This window comes from Etheostoma spectabile, chromosome 18, assembly GCF_008692095.1.
Source record: "Etheostoma spectabile isolate EspeVRDwgs_2016 chromosome 18, UIUC_Espe_1.0, whole genome shotgun sequence".
In the NCBI taxonomy this organism is placed as follows: Eukaryota; Metazoa; Chordata; class Actinopteri; order Perciformes; family Percidae; genus Etheostoma; species Etheostoma spectabile.
In genome coordinates, this window is record NC_045750.1 from 2,804,004 (window position 1) to 2,823,803 (window position 19,800).

Sequence of the window (19,800 nt, forward strand, 5' to 3'; positions counted from 1 at the left end):
ACAGCGATCAGAGAGACAGGCATGTACAGAAGAAATCTAAACTGTTCTGCTTGTTATAGAAATGAATAAATATTTCCATTTCTCAGTAATCTGCCCATTATTCTCTTTATTAATCATTTTGCTGAAGAAAGTAAGATTCCGTTTACTTCCTTTGTCTGACCAACAGTCCAAAATAAATCCGTACAGTAGAAAACCAGTGAGGAGGTGGCATTCACTTTCTTGTGCAGTGTATGCCTAAAGATTTGAAAACGATTATTGGCATGTTAAAAAAAAGGCAACATTTTTAATCCATTGTCAGTTTTAACTTTCTGTTGATGAGCTTTAGTCTAATTGCCCCACGCGGACGAATAGTTATTTGAATGTAATTGTCTTCTGTTTCCTCTGTCTGTGATTGTCTTCTATTCTCTTCTTCTTTAGTGGAGGAGTTGTGGGTGTCGGCAGGTGGAGCTCCATGCTCTCCCATTCAAACCTTCAGGAGGGTCCAGGACTCCCTCAGCGAAACGCACTGTGTCACACAGACACACACTCGCACGCGCATACGGCAGGCGCGTCAGAGAAGCGCTCGAGCCTCTGTGAGTTGAGAGAGAGAGTGTGAAGGAAAGCGCGCTGTGTAGTCAGGGTCTCACCGTCAGCGGAGCGGGCCGACCGGAGCGTTAGTGAGTGGCGGCTGTCCGGTTCAGTCTGCTAGTTTTATTTGTTTCCTCGCTCCTGTGGGATGGGATTCTGACAGCAGCCGGGCAGCGGGCGCCGCCGGCTCCTCCTGACCGGAAAATGAAGCGTCTCTGTCGGAGGCTGGCGGTGGCCGTGGCGGTGCTGGTGTGGCTGGGGGCGCTGGTTTACCTGCTGGTGCTGAGCCGGAGGAGGCTGCCGGAGCTCGGTACCGGAGTAGGGGGTGGAGGAGGAGGAGCGGGAGGCAGAGAGGCAGCGTCCAACCAGGTGAAGTAGAGATACAAGCCCACCACCTCTCCTTCTGTGTGTGCGCAAAAGAAAAGATGCCATTATATCCCTGTGGGGACTTCCACTGTGTCTGTGGAGTTAACATCAGTCACAGTGCAAGCTGTAGCTCCTATAGTAAACCCATAACTTACTGAAGTGCATCAATGACGAGTTAATAGTGACATTAGTGGTTGTTTTATGGCGTTTGCATCCCTGTAAACAGTTGTAATTTGGCTGAGATACGTGTAGTCTTAAACCTCATGGATAGTGTGTCCTAGTCACTTCTGGGAAAAGTATTCAAGTCTTGAGTAAACGTAGCAACACCACAACAACAAAAACTCCTTTATTTGAAATTGAGTGAAATCAAACAAATTGGCAGTAAAATGCATTTAAGGGAAGTAACTAATGGGCGAGTTAATGTAGGCCTGTGTTTAGTTGTTGTAGTTGGCTCAGGTGCATCTAACTGGCACAAATAAGCAATTTAAATGGCAGGAATTTTAAAAGACTTTTTCATGAAACTGAGTTCTCAATCTTCCACTAATTTAGAAGAGTAAAAAGTACATTCCCTTCTGAAATATAGGCAAACCTTAGTTGGGTAATATAGTATTTCCTCCTTGGATTTCTTCTGTCAGCTCCCAGTGTAATTTTTTTGGTATCCGGGAGCATTTATCTCCTACAAGTATGCCATCACAGGATATCCACAATATCTGTAGTGGCTCTTTAGTGATGTAATACTCAACTTTTTTATCATGTAAGATATTACTTTAAGTGCTATTCCTATAATATACACATGAATCCGCTATAGGGACTATTATCATAAAACCTGATCAGATTGCTGTGGCTCCTTTTTGAAGATAATTGTGTTCATTTTCGACCCGGCTTGGTGTCGGCGCCCAGTGTGCACTGCAGGATCTCTGTTATGCAAAAGACCTGCGGCATGTTAACTGTGGCTGTTGGGATAAATTGTATTGATCCTGCCTCTCTTACCTTGTTTTATTGAACGACAAGCACACTCACAAATCCTTGAACAGGCCACATCTTGTAGAAACAGTTTTCTGTAGGAAATATTTACAGAGTAGAGGACACACAAATATTGTAATATAAATGCCACTTAATTTAAAATTACAGACACTAAATGCCTTTACAGGGATATTGGACATGAATCTATAAAGTAAATCCTTTCAACTACAGACATGGTTAGCCCATCTGAGAATGTTGTTGTATGAAACAGGAGGTGAATTACTGTAAAGAGGGAAATGAGGTTTCACTCCTGAAGGTTGGCAGTGTGTTCTGCTTGGATAATGGAACTTTTAAGGTTCTCCCATATGAACTTTTGACAACGTCTGACGAATCAGGTCCCGACAGTTGTCCAGATTTGTCCTTTCACACATGTAAAACACAACAGAAGATTGTCCGTGTCTGGTGAGTTTTCACTTACTGGAAAGACTGTGTTTGGTTAGGTGAGGGGTTGGACCTGGGTAGAGCGTGCAGAAGGAAGGACGTGATGCGGGGAGCCAGTTCAAAATTTGGTCATAAAAAACAGAGTCTCTTTCCGCTTCTTTGGTGTTGGTCTGCACCGCCAGAAGTTCACGAATCTTGTTGTCTTTCTAGTTTTCGTTGCCGTCTTCCTGTAAATCATAAATGTTCTTTACCGTGGGATTTTTTCCCCCAGTTCTGCACGAGCAGATAGAAACGTGATCAACAGGCTCAATCGCTTTCTGGGAGTTATCACACTTTGGGCTCTGTCTGACAGACTTTAGGGACCTGGCTGGGTTAAGACTGTTTGATTTTGATTTGATTGATATCCGATCCAACTAATTCAGACTTTCGAGTTCTCACATACAAGTCAGCCGGGTAATGTCTAGAAAACTGGTTTGCTGGGGATGTGGGAAAGGGGCTTTACTTGTACCAGAATCCTAATTGATTGCTTTATTTTTGAGTCACTCTGAACCATATAGATGAACAACACCCAGTTCAGTGTACTTTAATTGTGTGTGTGTGTTGTGTGTGTGTGTGTGTGTGTGTGTGTGTGTGTGTGTTGTGTGTGTGTGTGTGTGTGTGTATGTGACAAAAAATGTTAGACTAACAATGCGTGACATTGCTTAGAGCACCTTTTAATTCAGAATGGTATTTCAACATTTTTTTTATTTTTTAACAAATATTGTCCATACAACAATTTAAATAATGCGCTAGTCCATAGTGCGCTTTTATATAAAGGGCTTATTAGAAAGTGTTAACAATAACATTGTTAACATTGACAAGTACAGCCTCAGAAAACGACTAACATGGCTGTAGACTTCTTTTTTTTCTCAGTATGTTGGAGACATACTGTATTTACTTTATATGAGTACTGGGAAGCAGCTGGGCAGACACATGAAAGAGGTCAGCATCTACCTCTGCTGTGGCCTTTAGTAGACAGGTAAGGACGGGCAGGTGTGGAATAATGGAGGAGGTGAAGGGCAGGCAGAGCTGAGATTATGGTTAGTTAAAAATGTTGCAGTCAGAACCGATGTGTTTTTAGCCTAAGTCTGAAGATGTGTAGGATTTCAGCCATCCTGATGTCAATGGGGAGCTCATTCCTTCATTTAGGAACCAGGACAGCAAACAGTCAGGATTTCATTGAGTGATTGGGTGTCCCTCGCTGTGAGCAGACAGCAAGATTGGCTGATGCAGAGCGGAGTAGACAGGCTGTGGTGTAGGGTTTGACCATATCTTGGATGTAGGCTGGGGCCAATCCAATCGTGGCTGGTATGCAAGTACTAGTGTTATGAAATGGATGCGTGCAGAAACTGCAGTGAAGGGAGTGGAGGAGCAGTGTATTGAGATATTTGTGAGAAATAAAGAAGCCAGTAAGTGAAAGTATAATAATTATGGGTCAACAAAGCTCTTAAGACATCAACAATTCTTAAAGACGAGTTACTGTTTGTCATAATTTTGAGGGTTGCTTTTATTTTGCATGAGTAGGAGGTGCTTTTCAAATGGTGGGTAATTCAGGCATTGAAGCTTAATCTGCTGTTGCTGTCATTGTAAATTGATCAGAGTAATGCCTCAAATGTGAAATTTAAAATGCAATTAAAGGGCTTTAGTAGAAGTGGTAGAAACAGCTGCAACCACTTAGCTGAGCTGGTGGAAAAAAAACAGTCTTGTCTTGTGTGGACTTGTTCTGTGAGATCTGAGCCTACAAGCTAAGGAGAGAAGCTCTGTTCATTCAGCAGGACAGTTGGTGTATGAGTGAGTGCGTCATTTTCAAGTCAGGACACACATGCTGTCACACACCTCGGCTAACACCCTTGCCAGATACAGACTTGCCAACTTAATCCTACAATTTTTCACACCCAGCGTAAAACTGTAGGATCTGTCGGCAGGTACAAACCGCCTTGTATCATCATTACCATGTACACAGTCTGTTCATAAAAAAAGAAACCTAAATCAGGCCCTTCTGGTGCTGTGGTATGTTATTTAAACATAGTTAAAACAGGATCAGGGATATGATTCAGTTCTAATTAGAGAAATATTTGAGCCAAAACAGAAAAAAACATGGAAGGTGTGTGTCGACTAAGTTAAACTTAGAATGCAGGAAGCTTAGTCTAATGTCTTTTAATGTAATGGAATATAACAGGTTAACTCTTGCAATGTAATAACCTAATGCTGCACTCTGAAAGCTGTTCCCTTAAGGGCAAAATACACTTTCTGTGTAATGTAAATTCTAAAATCTTCACCTGCCTGTCACTTTGTGAGGGTCCGTGTAGACCATCCACTGGAAGGTACATACACGCCGACCAATATGCGTGAGACACATCGGTGCATGCAGACACCCAAAGTAGTTTAAGCTGAACCATGTCTGCTGTCCAAGTCTGCGTCTGTTTTGTAGTACTGGTATATCCTGCTCTTCACCCTGTTTTGCCCCTTTAAAAAAAGCTGATAATCTACTATGGCTCTCAAGTTCTAACATCTAAACATTAACTTTCAGGAGCCAAAATCGGAATTGTGATAAAAATTTGATTAACTGCACCGCCCTATTGTTCTCTATACTTTATTGCTAGTTGGGACATCTACTACATAATATTGATACCACTGGTAGCCAATGCTTCTGTGTGAATAAAGGCGCACAGTTTTTTGAGGTTGTATGGTCTGTGTCAAAGCATGAAAACTCCCCCCCTTGTAGTCCTTGGCTCATCATGAAGTCCACCTTTTGAAGCCGGGACCTTTGGAGGGCAGGGGCAGAGCCAAACCCAAAAAAAAACAAGGTTCAGGGGCCAAATGCTGAAAAACTCTTGAGTTGTAATAGTTCAAGAAATTTGCCAAAACTTCCCTTTTAGGGCCCTTTTTACCCTTTTTGGGTTTGGAAAAACAAAAACCAAAATTATAATTGCCGGTATCACAGTTAATAATTTTGGAAAAAAAAGGTTTTTTCATCCAGACCCCAATATGTTGCTTGATTGCTTGGTGTTATGTTTGTGCAACTATGTACATGTTTCTCCCTTGCTATAAAAAAATTTTTCCCTTTGCTTGAATATTGCAGTGATTTGTGAGCGAGTCTAGTCAGGAATGAGGATGGTGTTGTTCTGTCACGTACTTGGCACTGTGCGCGATTCAAATGTAATTAGATTCCCCATTTTAAAGGGAAGTTTTACTCCTGTTTCCCTAGCACAGGGGCCTCCTGTAAAGGAAGGACCCCTGTTGACACCACACACACCCAAAAAAAACACACCACGTGTTTTATGCGGTGCACACCCCCATATGCACACAAAAAAATTGTATTTTGAACAAAGGCAAAACCACACACACACACACACAACACCACACCACCACACAACCACACACCACACACCCAACACAACAGAGTGGCTTAGAGAGCCTTAAAGAGTGGGGGTTTGAGGTCCGTGTCTCAGGAAGTTGGCAGGGGGTTTTTATGAAAGTTTCGCCTTCGAAGTCCAAACTGAGAGGAAAACATCTTTTTGGTTTTTTGAACACGAAGGCATTTTGCCCCTTCTCCCCCCTCTCTCTCTCTCTTCTCTCTCTCTCTCTCTCCTCTTTTCCTCTCTCCTCTCCTCCCTTCTCCCCGTTTTCTCTCTCTCTCCCCCTCCTCTCTCTCCCACGTTTTCCTCTTCTCCCCCTCTCTCCTTTTTTTCCCCCTGTTTCTTTTTTCCTCCCCCCCCCCCTCCTTCTCTCTCTCTCTCTCTCTCTCTCCCCCTCTCTCTCCCTCTCCTCTCTTCCACGGTAAAAATTAATTTTAAAACCACTCAGGGCAGGTGGACGGTTTTTGGAGTGATTTGCGAAATTGGTTTAGTGGAAATTTTAGTTCACACAATTAAAAAGATATTTATAGAAGTTTCTGCCTATAAGAGATTAGAGATTGTCTCAAAGAAACGTCCATGTGTCTCAACAGATTGTTAGTTCTGGTGCTTTATTAACACTATATGGCCGAGTGCAATCACACCAACACTGACTGTTGCTTTGTTGTTTGCTTCGTTGTTTTGAGGCTCTGTACAACTATCAGCTCCTCAGACTCACTTTCACTTTAAAAATCAGCCAAGTTTTGCTTAAAATTGGCCCAAAAAGAACTGTTTTTATGTAGTTTTGAGGCCTGTTTATGCACATGACATGTAGATGCAAGGCTGGTGAAAGAACTACTACTACTTATTTTAATAAACGTTTTTATCCCCATTCTATCTCTGTGAGGTCAAAATGTTGACTTGAGTTCAATTTCAAAGTGATCGATTCATTGGATGTCAGTTTAATAATTTTGTGGTTTCATTTCCCAGGCGGTTCTTTTCACCGACTGTGATTTTCAGATGTTTAATAATTAATAATTCTTGATTTTGCTTTGTAATTGTTAGCCTGGCTCTGCCCTCCTACGCATTTATGCTCAATTTTCATTTTCCTTCAGTACTCAGTCTAGGTTTGCGATATATTCACAGGGTTTTCTCCAACCAAGTATTTGGCGGTCCAATCAGAGGGAAGAATAGAGGGAGTGGCTGAGAACGATGACGTTGAGGTTTGGTAACCTTTGGTGAGTTCCGTACTAAAGGCGGCGGAGAAAGATGCGAGCGAAGCCTTTCGGTCCGTTGTGGCAACGCTGCGAATATCAAGAAGTCAAAGCCCGAGCAGGAGCAGTCTTTCTGAGTTCTGTTGGGGGCCATGATGTTGTGGCCCTCCTCCCCACGGGGCTCGGGAAATTCTTGATTTTCCAGCTCGCTCTGTTGGTGGTGAAGGAGTTGCGATGCTAAGTCGACGTCACGACCCAACGTTAGCGATTGGTTGTGTCAAATCCAGAGCGGCTCTGGGCCGATCCAATAGTTTAAAACTTAAACAGAGTACCCGAGTTAACACTTGTCAATGGAGAGGGGCCGGACTCTCTGACAAATGAAATGAACAAGAGTCTGCTAGAGCAGGTTACAAAATTGAAATTATAGAAGTGATTATTGTTCCTACTATATAATATTATTTTAATTGTTAGTTGTTGGCACTTGACCCTAAACATGTTCATAGCAATACAAATAACAAGGGGGGGATACAAAAAATGTTTTATGATAGTAAGGAGCCGTTGTTTACTTCATAGGCTCTGTAATTTTGTTATTTCATGATCTGGGTCACATAACAGTGATAGAACCAAAACATGCACCTGGAATTCATTCAAAACTTTAATTTGTTTAAAAAAAGTAATAAATAAATAGATTTTTTAAATTTGACTGAAAGAGACAATTGTATTGTTAATGGTAATTATTTCAGATACAATTAATTGTACTGCATAATTTAGATTTGCTCTAACAGTCAATATTAAAAATCCAATACACAAGACACTGAGTGTTTATACATAGTGATGATTTTACCCATGTCTTGATTCATGTCTTCGCACAACGTTACAACTGGCCGTGACATGCCAGCTTGTGTTGGCATGAACAGATTTGGCATTGTGTTTTTAGATGAAGAGATAGATGATAATAAGTAAAGTGTGAATATTTCAGTCCCCAGTTTGTCAGGTTCTGAAAGAATGTTTTTTTTTGTCATTTTGTTCTTAAATCAGATCAAAATTAATGAATTTCTGGTTTATAAAGAAATTGCTTTTCAGTTGATTATTATGATTATTTAAGCGTGTTCTCTATCAGTGGGGGTTGTGTATGTGATATTTGGCCAACTTAACCTTAAAGGGAGCGTTTGGGGCTTTGGAGGTTTGGTTCTATGAGCTACTTCTCCGTCAGTGTGTTAGCTAGAGTAGATCCGGTGTGTCCCCAGTTTGAAGAAGCAGGCAGGAGTACTGACACGGAAGCTAAGCAATGTACTGCTGCAGACGGGTCAGCAGCTAAACATATTGAGACACCTTTAAAAAAATGAAAGGACGACCAAAACTAGTGTGGAGGTACTGTAGTGTGTGTATGAGAGACAGCAGCGCGATACAGGGAAACAGAGTTTAGCTGTTGATGCTTCAATTCATTTTGTTTTTTTTCCATATTTTCTGCCCTGTACGGTCATCAACAACATCGTGAATGACTGAAATTAAGAAAATATTTGAGAGATTACACAGGATGAAAGTAAAACACAACCCTATTCTATCCAGATAGACAATTTTCCAAAGTCAAGTATTTCCATTGCAACTTTCTTTGCTACTGAATCATGTTTCTATTTCTTAGTTTCTATCGCTGTTTCTCTCACTCTTTCGTTTTGAGGAAACAAGATCGATGCTCCAATCTGTGTGCTCACCTTGTGTATCACAACGCCCAATCGTGCACACACAATACATTACACATTTACGCACACATTCACTCTCACTGCATGCACACACACAGTTGAAATGATTCATTTCCCCGTCATATGAAATGCAGTTATTGCTCCTTTCTCCTTCCCTTTCCCTATCAGGAGGTATTCACATGGACAAGAGGAGAGGGAAATGAGTTTTCAGAGCTGCTATAACCAGCTTCCAGGGAGGGAATAATAATAATAATAATGTTTTATTTGAGGCTCTCTGTACAGCAGGACCCACAAGTTGGCTAAGTAGACGGGCCTCTGGCACAGAGGGCCTCATTTGTGAAACACAATGGGGAAATGAACCCTTCTGTGGTTCAACAGCTACACTAGTTGATAATTCACAAAAGTCACCTGCCAGTTTGTGTCTTTTGGCAGCCAGAGAACATCGATTTGGAAGAATGATAAAAAAAAACAATCACCTGCCAGATTCAATAATTTAACAACTGACTTTTTACTCAATTTCAATATTTTTGTGGTAATTTGTTTGTTGAAAAGAAGAGCTGAAATGGCAGCAGTCCAGCCTTTAAAACAAAATAAAAGGTTAAATGAACTGAAATTTAAATGGACCATAGAGGGCCAATGCCACTATCAAGTTCAACTGAACACATTAAGAAATAACATGAATTTATTTCACTCTCCCATTTACCCATTTTTGTTCTTGAGCCCTGACATTTCATGGACTGTTACCTTCTGCAGAACATATCAACTGTAGCTATAGTTTGCATACATAAGCACATTTTAATGCAAACTCAACACTTCTGCAGCTGCTTCAAAGGCCTTGCAGCAGTTTGGTGCACATGAGTTCCCTAGTCCTGGCTGAAATACATATGGATTCATATTGTTTTACCTAACCCCAAATCAACAGACCTAAAACACTAATCTGGCTCAAGACAAGGAGATGCATCTGTGTAGACTTTTCTGTCTGATTTACGAGAATTAGTCACCAAGGGCCTGATAAAGATTTGTTTTAAATGTGTATGATTAGTACAGCAAATGTGAATGGATCTGTTAAGGAAGTGCATTTCTTACTGCAGGAATTTCCATATTTTTGCAGGAGTGAATAGACCTTTTTTGTTGTTGTAGCAGATAAAATCACAAGTTGTAACAACAACATTCACAATGGCTCTGTTCAGTTTAGGTGCCACCGTAAGAGTCCAGTGAGCCAGCACGGACAATACCTGGACCCGGTAACAGACACACCTAAATAATACACGATTACACCTGCGCTTTTCCTGCTGTGACTCTTTTCAGGCGGTCCTCGTCATCTTGTGAGGTTGGAGTTCATTCCCACTTTGGTTCAAACAGCTCGTAGAAAGGCACTGCTGGTAAACAACGGAAACCAACACAACACTTACTAGTTGTGATTGTGGATGAATGCCAAACAATGTACCAGGTTAATAGGGAATGTACTTTAATTTCTATCCTGCTAACAGAACAAACTGAAGTTTAATCTGGCTTCTATTATTTATATCCTCCACCTGCATTGTTTTACCACTTGCTAAATGTTGATAATGATTTGCCAACTTAACGAGCGTCATCTGAATTCAGCTTGAGTATCGGAGCTTAGGTGTCTCTTCCTTTTAGTTTCCTGAGGACCCACAGAAACTATTTACTGTCTGAAATGCAGAGTTTTTAGTTTGCTTTACTTTGGAAACTCTTCCTGCTTTACTTAAAAGGGAAAACTCCCAAAACTCTTGGCGAGTAGCAAATCAGGGCTTAACTTGTGTGGTGTAAACTAAGCTGGAAGTGAAGATGTGTAGACACCAACTTTATTGATTTTTTTTTTTTTTTTTTGCTTCTCTGTGGCTTTTCAGCTAAATGAACAGTTGCTCTGATATTATACACAGACAGGCAATTTGCAATCACTGTGCCGTGCCAGCATTTAGAAGCATGTTTCTCACAAAAGCACGAAAAAGTGTGTTTTGCATTTTCCCTCGTCCTCATCTCTTCCTCCCTTATAAATGATTCAGATGATTCAGAAAAAAAAACAGGGAGAATCAGCGTGAATTGGATTTTTTAATGTTGAGGATGCGGCACAATCAAGCATCTTTTGACTGCAAAATTATCCAAGTATACTGCGTGTACCTGTGCCTCTTACACTCACACACACACACACACACACACAATGTGTCCGTAACTGACGAGCATAAAGTAACCAGTTCACTGTCAGCTGTCCACAGGGGCCAGATTTTTCAGAAACCTGGTCTCCTTAATTGGGTGTAGGGGTGTTTAGAAACAGGTTAACATGCTACATAAATGAGGATAAACCAGGATTTTAACAGAGCGCAAGATAATGACTTCAGATGGATAAAGTTACGTTGTGGCAGCATGGTGGATGCATGATAAGAAAGATCAATACTCGGGGAGTCCCTGTATCAAAAACAAAAAAGTCTCAATAAATAAACAGCTTAACAATCAGAAACAAAAGAGTTGACACTGAGAAGCTGTGTTAAAATGACCTTACCAGAAAAACGACTGCATTGTTTGTTCGAACACTTAATCAACTTGTGTGTACGTGTTCCTGACAAGTGTCCTCTTGGACATGTGAATAATGACTGTCCTCAAATCTTAACCAAGTATTTTAGTTGCCTAAACTTAACCCGACTTCAACCGTGGACGTTGACATCAGAAAAATGCTGAACATCGTAGCATGGGAGAAGAGTTGCTACGGTTACCTGCAGTTTAATATACCTTGCAGCTGTAGAGCAGTAGCTGTTAAGAGGGAGGTTTGTGATGTCTCTAGCGCTTCGAAGCTGCACTACAATTCTACTACATGTGTTTTTTATTAATTTAGACTTTACAAACGGTGACAAATAATTACAAACAATATACTAAGGCTGAATGTGTCCCAAGACCAAAAAACATAGAGAGGATAGACAGGAGGGAGGCAAAACAAAACAACACATGCAGAAACAGTCAGACACACAGACACAAGATAAGGGACCAAACACCTGCTCAAGTTAATGAAAAGACTGGAGCAGAAGGCTACAGTCCTCAAAGCTTCAGTGATGCTCAGCCAAGTGTCCAGAGTCCTTCCTGGCGCTCCATGAATGCATGCCGTAGAGAGCTCCATATAAACCACATCCAAGATATGGTTTGGATGTGGTTTACATCCAAGGGTGCACGGACAGACGGGTCATGAGGTGGTTTCCAACGGGATGCAATCATTCTCTTCACAGCTTCAAGTCCAGCAAATACAGCACGTTTTTGAGTTCCAGAGAGCTGAAAGGCTGACAGATTTACCAATTATAATTTAAATTCAGATTCAGAAATACCCCAGAAATTTGTGTTTTCTTCCATGTAAACAAATGTAACACTGGAAACAGTAACTTTTTGTCCAGTCTGCGGAGGATGAATTCAAATGTTGCTGACAGGGTGTTCCTTACCTCAGTTCCAAGGTCAGCGTCAGCCCTCTTCTAGTGTTATGGGCCTTGTGTTGACTGCTCCTTTCTGTAACTTTACAGTCAGCGCGTACATCACCTTCTGTAATGAGTAGTGAAGTTTGGGGTGCCAGGTTCGAGCTGGCAGCAGAGTGGCGGGTTGCACACGCTGACACAAAAACAAACCAGTGCCACAGGAATGCCAGAGGGAAGTCATGATGTTTTTTTGACAGCAGTATCGATTTAATGCAGATTTGTTTTGGTTCTGTTTTGATACAGCCAAATGCTCGATGTTTGTACCAGTTTATTTATTAAACTCTAAACCTCTAGTCCCGAGGATCTTAATACACACCTGCAAGTCAGAAACAAGTGTTTTTAGAAGTCATTGTGTAAATAACACTATTACACTCACTCAGTAGGCCTGTATTGGTTAAAAACATTTGAATTTGGAGGGAAGGTATCGGTTTATTGGCAAGTTCCATGCTCTCTGATATCCTGCCCTAAACCGTGTGTGTGTGTGTGTGTGTGTGTGTGTGTGTGTGTGTGTGTGTGTGTGTGTGTGTGTGTGGTGTGTGTGTGTGTGTGTGTGGTGTGTGTGTGTGTGTGTGTGGTGTGTGTGGTGTGTGTGTGTGTGTGTGTGTGTGTGTGCGTTAAGACAAAGAATAGGAGAGCGTGATGCAAGATGAGAACAAAAGTAAGAGGGAAATATAGAGAGGGGCGGGGGGACGGAGAGACAAAAGGAGGAGAGAGAGAGAAGAGATAGAGGAAAGAAAGAGCCAACGCACAACAAGAACGACAACAGTGAGGCGACAGGGAGCAAATGAACTGGTTTAAAACAGACAGAGAACAAGCTGTTTCTCGCTGTCGCCAGCCATTTGTGCTCCATGTGTCATTTCATTTCAGCTTTTGCTGTCACTGTCTCTGTGTTAGCACACACTCAAATCAATGCTGCTACTGTACCGCATGGTAGCTTTACATGGCCTAACTTACAGATTGGCAGCTTTTAGGGGTGCTGGTAAGCAGGTGATGTGTACGGTGGCCCTGAGAAGCCACAACATGCAACATTAAGAAAATCTATTATTTGCGTGAGTTTTCTTATTGTTGGAATTTCTGGGTTCCCTGTTGGAAACCACAGGTCTATGGCATCGACTGTATGAAACAGTCTATAAAACTCTGAAAGATATAACGTTATTTGCTCTATGAAAGACATTGACAAAGACAAAGAATTTAGTTTTAGTTAGTTTTGCAAACAGACATTAGAGTTTTAGTTATTGTTTACTTTCTAATGCCTCGTTTTTAATTTTATTTCAGTTAACAATGTTTTTTCCCCACCTAGTTTTCGTTATTTCATTTGTTTTTGTTAACGATTATAACCTTGATGCAAACACCACACAGCTGCATTCAAGACATTTAACAATTAATCTGTGTGTGTGTTGTTTTGATTACATCCTCAAGAAGTGTGTGAATGTGTGTTTTCCCAGAGAGGGCATACTTCTCTGTTATTTGTTTTTATTACTTTCCCTGTTTGTGGGTTGATATCGGCACACTGTGTTTATGTTTGAGTGTTTCGCCGCTGTTTCAACGTAATATTCTTTAAGTCACCTGGGTTGAAAATCCAAAAATATATGTTCTTTGAGGAAGGCTCGATGCCAAGGAAATGTGGCAGAGACGGTGAGAGGATATGTGTGAGAAAGAGAGAAAGTACAAGCAAGAGAGAGCAGACAGAGAGAAATAAAAGAGAAGAATGAGCACATTTTATATTTTCACTTCTCTTAAGTTTGTTTTTATTCATGGCTTTTGCAGAGGCTGAATTATTGCTCTGCTTCCAGACTGCTTGCTCTGCAATGTTTGCTAAGCATCCCCCCACCACAACTCACACACACACACACACACACACACACACACACACACACACACACACACCACAGTCGTAGGCATTTATAATCACAAGTGAAAGTACGTTTTGTAGGAGAAGGTGAGGAATTCTGAACAGCAGTGATTGGATCAACTGCTGTCCACTGGGATTTATATATGGATTAGAGAGAGAGAGAGAGAGAGAGAGAGAGAGAGAGAGAGATATTCTAAGGCAACAACAGCACCTGAATTGTTATTTTGTCAAGGAGCAAGGAAACATCCTGGTTTTCAGTTGGAGTTGGGCGATGTCTACCGAAGACGATGTCCACAGTTAAACATCACGATGGATAATAATGTTGTTTTTTGGGGTCACAGTTAACTTACTGCTGTGATGATGTGTCCAGATCAAACATTACTTAATTCTGGTAACATAAAAGTTTGACTTAGCTTGAACACATTTCCTTCTACTTTGGATTCGTACAAACTTGATTTTATCCACCTTCAGTTGCACTAACAAAATATATCTGTGCAGCATTGATCAGAATTGATACTTTTTAAGCATGCAATGAATGCCATCAGCGCCACCCCAAAACCCTGGCCCAGGTGTTGGTGTAGACTAGATCATGATGTTGGGCTCAAGACGGTCAGCCATCGCCGATTGACGTCCATCAGCCAAACCCCAGTTTGTGACAGTATTGTAAATTGTCAAGACAATATCAAAACATTGATTACATTCACTGGCAATATGCAGGAAGTGATGTCATGTTCATGCAGAACAGGGAGTGTCGGTGGATGTTTAAATTCTTTAATCTCCACACTGGATTCAGTGCAGACAAACTCAACGAATTTTAATATTGTTTGAAAAAACAACAGTTTTGTCAAGACTGTCCTTCCTCAAAAAACGCTCCCATAAGTCGTTTGTTCGAGCAGCAATTAAGACTCATTAACTTTTATAGCGGTTGTATAGTGGTCATGTGACAAAGCATAAGTATATGAGTGCCATGTTTTGCGTAAGAAGGCAGATTGTTGGAGTGGTGCTCGGGTCAAAGCAGGGGCGCATGGTAAACTACAGTTGTTGTTATAATTGATAAGTTATGTTTGTCAGCTTATTGTCATTTATTGTACATGCTACATTATGTTTTCAGTTCTGCAACCTCGGTTTTGCATATTCTAAGCTAGCCGTCAACCCCCGTTCCCAGTGTTAGCCAATGCTAGCCAGTCTGTTAACATGAATATTTGCAAGCCTTCCAGCACAGACGTCACACTTTAAATCTGACCCGTTGCCTTTCACCATCGCCTTATTTAACTGCTGTCACATTCCTTGACATGCCATCTCCTTTTCCCTCTTTCTTTTTTCTATTTTCAGCCCAGACAGCTTTTTTGCTTTATCCATCTTTTTCCATAGACGACAACTCACTTCTCGTACCTGCTTGCTTAGGGCTCAGGTGTGTTAACGACATGTTGTAGCACAACTTTTATGTTCTCTGGTTTAGATATGAGGACGGAAAACATGGGTCGTATTATAGGTTAGGAATAAACTACCCATATCATTGTATAGTTTGGAGGACTTTTTGTACCTTTTGTCACAAGGACGGCTCTGATGAACTAGTTCCATTAATGCAACGCAGCAGACGAAAAGCTCTGGAAAGCCAAGATGCTCCTAAAGTAATTTTGTTTTTAAAGAGAATGTGGCTAGACATTTTAATTTGCAGTTTGCAGTGTAGAAGCAAATGTCGCACATACTGTAGGATAATTTTTATCATACAACTACGTTCACAGTTCCTTTTCTAATCTTAACCAACAGGCACGCGACATGTCGTTATTGGAGCTATTACATGTCACCATGCCGCCATTACACCATTTACCAAACTTCAGTTCCCGTCATGGACACTGAATGCATCCAAAAATCCTGCACAGTACAGTGGCTATTTGCACTGTGTTCTTTAAAGTATCTGCTCACATTAGAGTGAGTTATTTTACTTATAATATTGCCAGAAGGTTCAGACTGAACCACTCGAGAGGACCAGAAGGCAAAAATGAGCTGTGGGCTGTGAACATTGGCAGACATTGGTGGTAAATATTTTTCATATGTATGATTGACCCCCAAAAAATAAAGCATAATTTGGTAACAGACAAGATAATGACACATCCAGAGATAGAGATAAATAGAATGTATTATACAAGTTATTATATTATAAAATTATTAAACATTTTGGTGATCAGTGTTTTTTAGCTTGTGGCTACTGGCAATATGTGAGTAGAGCTTCAGACTATAAAATATACAGTGCTGCTCAGTAGGTAGAGTATAGGAATAGGAGTATAGGAACCCCTGCTAAAGTTGAATAAAAAGAGGAATACAAAAATCACCTTTTGGAAGTTGATCTTAATGCCTTAATTAGATTAAGTGAGTAATAATCCAACCTGGAAACCAAGGAAACCAATTTTGAATTAATAATGTGTCATAAATAAATACATTTTCTTCCTTAAAATACGGGGGGCATGAGTATAAGACACTGTTATGTTAAATTCCCATAGAAGCAGGCAGATGTTTATTTTTAAAGGCCAGTTATTTCATGGATCCAGGATATTATACATCCTGATAAAGTTCCTTTGGCCTTTGGAATTAAAATAACCCCCCATCATCACAAACCCTTGACCATACCTAGAGATGGTCATGGTGTTATTTCAGTTAGCCTGATAGCTGGTTTGATTTGTATTGAGAGATGATTTTATGGAAAGTTCCCCATGCCTATCTCTATGTATGGTGAAGGGTATGTGATGATGTGTGATGTCTATTTTAATTTCAAAGGCCAAGGGAACTTTATCAGGGTGCATAGTTTCCTGATCCATGAAATAACTGGCCAGCTTCTATGGGAATTTAACATAGGGGTGTCTATACTCATGCCCCCAGTATTTTAAGGAAGAACATACATACATACATACATTAATTATTCATTCACAAAGAAAATTGCTGTCCTTAAAGGTTGGATTTTTCCTAATTTTTTAATGAAGGCAATAAGATCAATTTTCAAAAGATTATTTTTTTATTCCTCTTTTTAGTCAACTTAAGCAGGGGTTCCTATACTCATGAGCAGCAATGAATATACTACATAACATTTCAGTAATATAAACTACATTGTTTCAGAAGATAACACTGTTTGTAAATTGTAAATACTATCTGACAGTATAGACGTAGTTTATAACAGCATCTCAGTATTTCAATAGTGTCAAAGATGGTACTTTACTGTGTATTTCTTGCCTTAGTTTCTTATTCTGAGGCATCTCATGTATGTGAAGGGTGAAATGTGCTCCGTACAAGGTTAACGTTTAAATTACATTTACATCTGTTACCTCATACTTATGCATTTCCTAATGGGCGGGCGGGTGGGTGGGCGGGCACGCACGCCCGCCCACCCACACGCACGCACGCACGCACAGACAAATGGCCTTGGTTCTTTTTCTCTAAAGTTCTGAGCTCAGTTGAGCAGCGACAAAAAAATCTTGCAGAGTTGCAAAGAAAAATACTTTAATATTCAAGGATCATTATTGATGTGAACATCTACAAACACTCTCTGTTTATCCCTTCTCTCTCGACCACTCTCCCTTTCTCTCTCTCTCTCTCCATATTCTTAATGAAGGAGGCTTTTAGGCCCGGCTCATTGCTCTACCATGAATATGCGATGTGATCCTCTCTTGATCCCTGTGGGGAAACTCTGCCTCGTCTCTGAGTGTCCCCTCCATACGAGGGGGTCAGAGGTCGATCTGGATAGCACCACAATACTTAATCTGGATGTTTCACTAATCCATATTGCGATTTCATTAATTTGCGATTAATTGTGCAGCTCCAATTCATTAAGGTTTGACTTAAAGTGTGTGTGTGTGTGTGTGTGTGTGTGTGTGCGCGCGCTTCATTTATTGTTCTATACTGAATGAACAGAAAAACTAAATTTAAGGTAAACATACCTTCAGGACATCTTTTTATTTGACTTATTTGCATATTGTCTGTGTGCAGTAATGCTTGTTAGGTTAATGTAGAAAACATTTCTTGTCAACCTTTGACCTCATTTTAAAGATATAGAGATAAAACCCACAGAGACTACATACCACCCTACAACTCTCAGACCACTTCCGCTCATATCCCTGTGCTCCCATGATTCATTGCACCGGTGTTAAACTTCAGGTTCAGTGGAGAGTTCTGTGTCTGTTCTTTGAGATATGATATGTGTTTGTGCTTTTTTGAGGAAGCATATTTATGTTTGCAGTTGTTTAAAGTTTAATTCCCCGGACTGTCAGGAACCAAAACTTATTAGAGCTAAATGTTCCTTCAGCACAGTTGTGTTTGATTCACACACACAACGTTAAGAACTGTGAAAGTCAATCAAATCAGACCGATAATACAGTGAAAAGCAGCGGCATGGGCTGAATCTCATCCCCCTTATTTGATAGCTCCTCAACTCCTCGGTCCTCGGCTGAACCGGATGTTGTTCTGTCCCTCCCCCGGCTCTTATTCTGTTCCCCGAGGACCGAGGGATCATTGAGGAGCGTTAGGCGAGGATACACGAGAACAGCTTTCCCGGAAGCTGTTCAGCTGAAGGAGTTGCTGACGCCACCCGACGAATTCATGTGACGCTTCAGAGGAAAGGACTTCTCATTCCTCTAAAATTACATACACATTTTCTTGTTGCCTCTCTCCTCCGATGATTTCCTCGGAAAACATCCTTTGCTTGAGGAAAAAGGATAATTGTGTAGCAGTGTGTCTGTGGTTTGGTGTGTGTGTCTGTGTGTCATAGACGGATGTATGAGCTGGAACAGAAAACAATGTAAAAACTAAACAAGCACCACTGCTGCAGGGGGAGATCCATACACTCCCTTAATTGATGACTAAGGTGTGTGTTTTCTCCCCTGTGCTTGTGTGTGAGAGCGTTGAAGTGAGGTTGAAAGAGGTGTGTGTGTTGTGTGTGTGTGTGTGTGTGTGTGTGTGTGTGTGTTGTGTGGTGTGGTGTGTGTGTGTGTGTGTGTGTGTGTGTGTGTGTGTGTGTGTGTGTCTGTTGTGTGTGTGTGTCTGTGTGTGTGTGTGTCTGTGTGTGGTCTGTGTACTTAGTATTGACGTAGCAGCACTCTCTCCAGACCTGAGCTCAATAAGCCCTGACTTCTAACAAACAGCAACCACTTCACACAGGAGGAAGGGGAGATGAGGAGGTGAAAATAAATGAGGGGATAGCCTGGGAGGAAGGCAGTGTAGAACAACAGAGGAAAACCAGTGATGTGGGTAGAAAGGGGTGCAGATGAGGAAGGATGTAAGATCTGGAAATAAGGATGGAGGGAAGAGGAATGTTGAGAGAAGATAGAAAAAAAGGGTTTTCAATGTTTTTGAGGGAGTCAAGGCTTTGTTTTTCGATGACCAATGATGAGTTCAAGCACAGGAGCACTTGTTTTTGTTCTATTGTGTTTAGTCATTCTAACGAGTACCTGCAGAGAAAATCACCTGGATCCAAAAGCTCTTTTATAGAATTTTGTTTCCATCTGGTTGGGCTCTGTAGGCGTTTGGTTCGGACTCGTGGGAACATTCATAGACAAAGTACCTTTCAACAGATATCAACCAATCAGCTTGTTTGACACATTGGGCCGCACAATGCATTGCCATTTGTTCTTTGTGAGCTCCTACAATTACCCATAGCACCTTTCTCTAAGTTTGAATCTTTGCAGAAGTATGTTTTTCCATTGACAGCAATACCGGCAATGAAACAAAACACAAGTGAGTGATGAGACGAGACACAAATGGGCCCTTTAAGAAGTGTCACTCCCACATAGCCGCCACACACCTGCACTAATCACCGCCACACCTGGTCTGGTGTGAGTGCAGCCTAAGACTAAAAGCATTGGA

At 41.1% G+C, this 19,800-nt stretch overlaps 1 protein-coding gene across 1 annotated transcript in view; it reads left to right on the forward strand.

Annotated features, from left to right (window-relative positions):
• The first annotated feature begins 515 nt into the window (after positions 1-515).
• Positions 516-19,800, forward strand: part of galnt14 (UDP-N-acetyl-alpha-D-galactosamine:polypeptide N-acetylgalactosaminyltransferase 14 (GalNAc-T14)) — a 173,982-nt gene continuing 154,697 nt past the window's right edge. Inside the window, exon 1 of the mRNA XM_032542745.1 lies at positions 516-936. Coding sequence (XP_032398636.1) covers positions 772-936 — 165 coding nt within the window. The 5' untranslated portion in view covers positions 516-771. The remainder of the gene's footprint in view (positions 937-19,800) is intronic.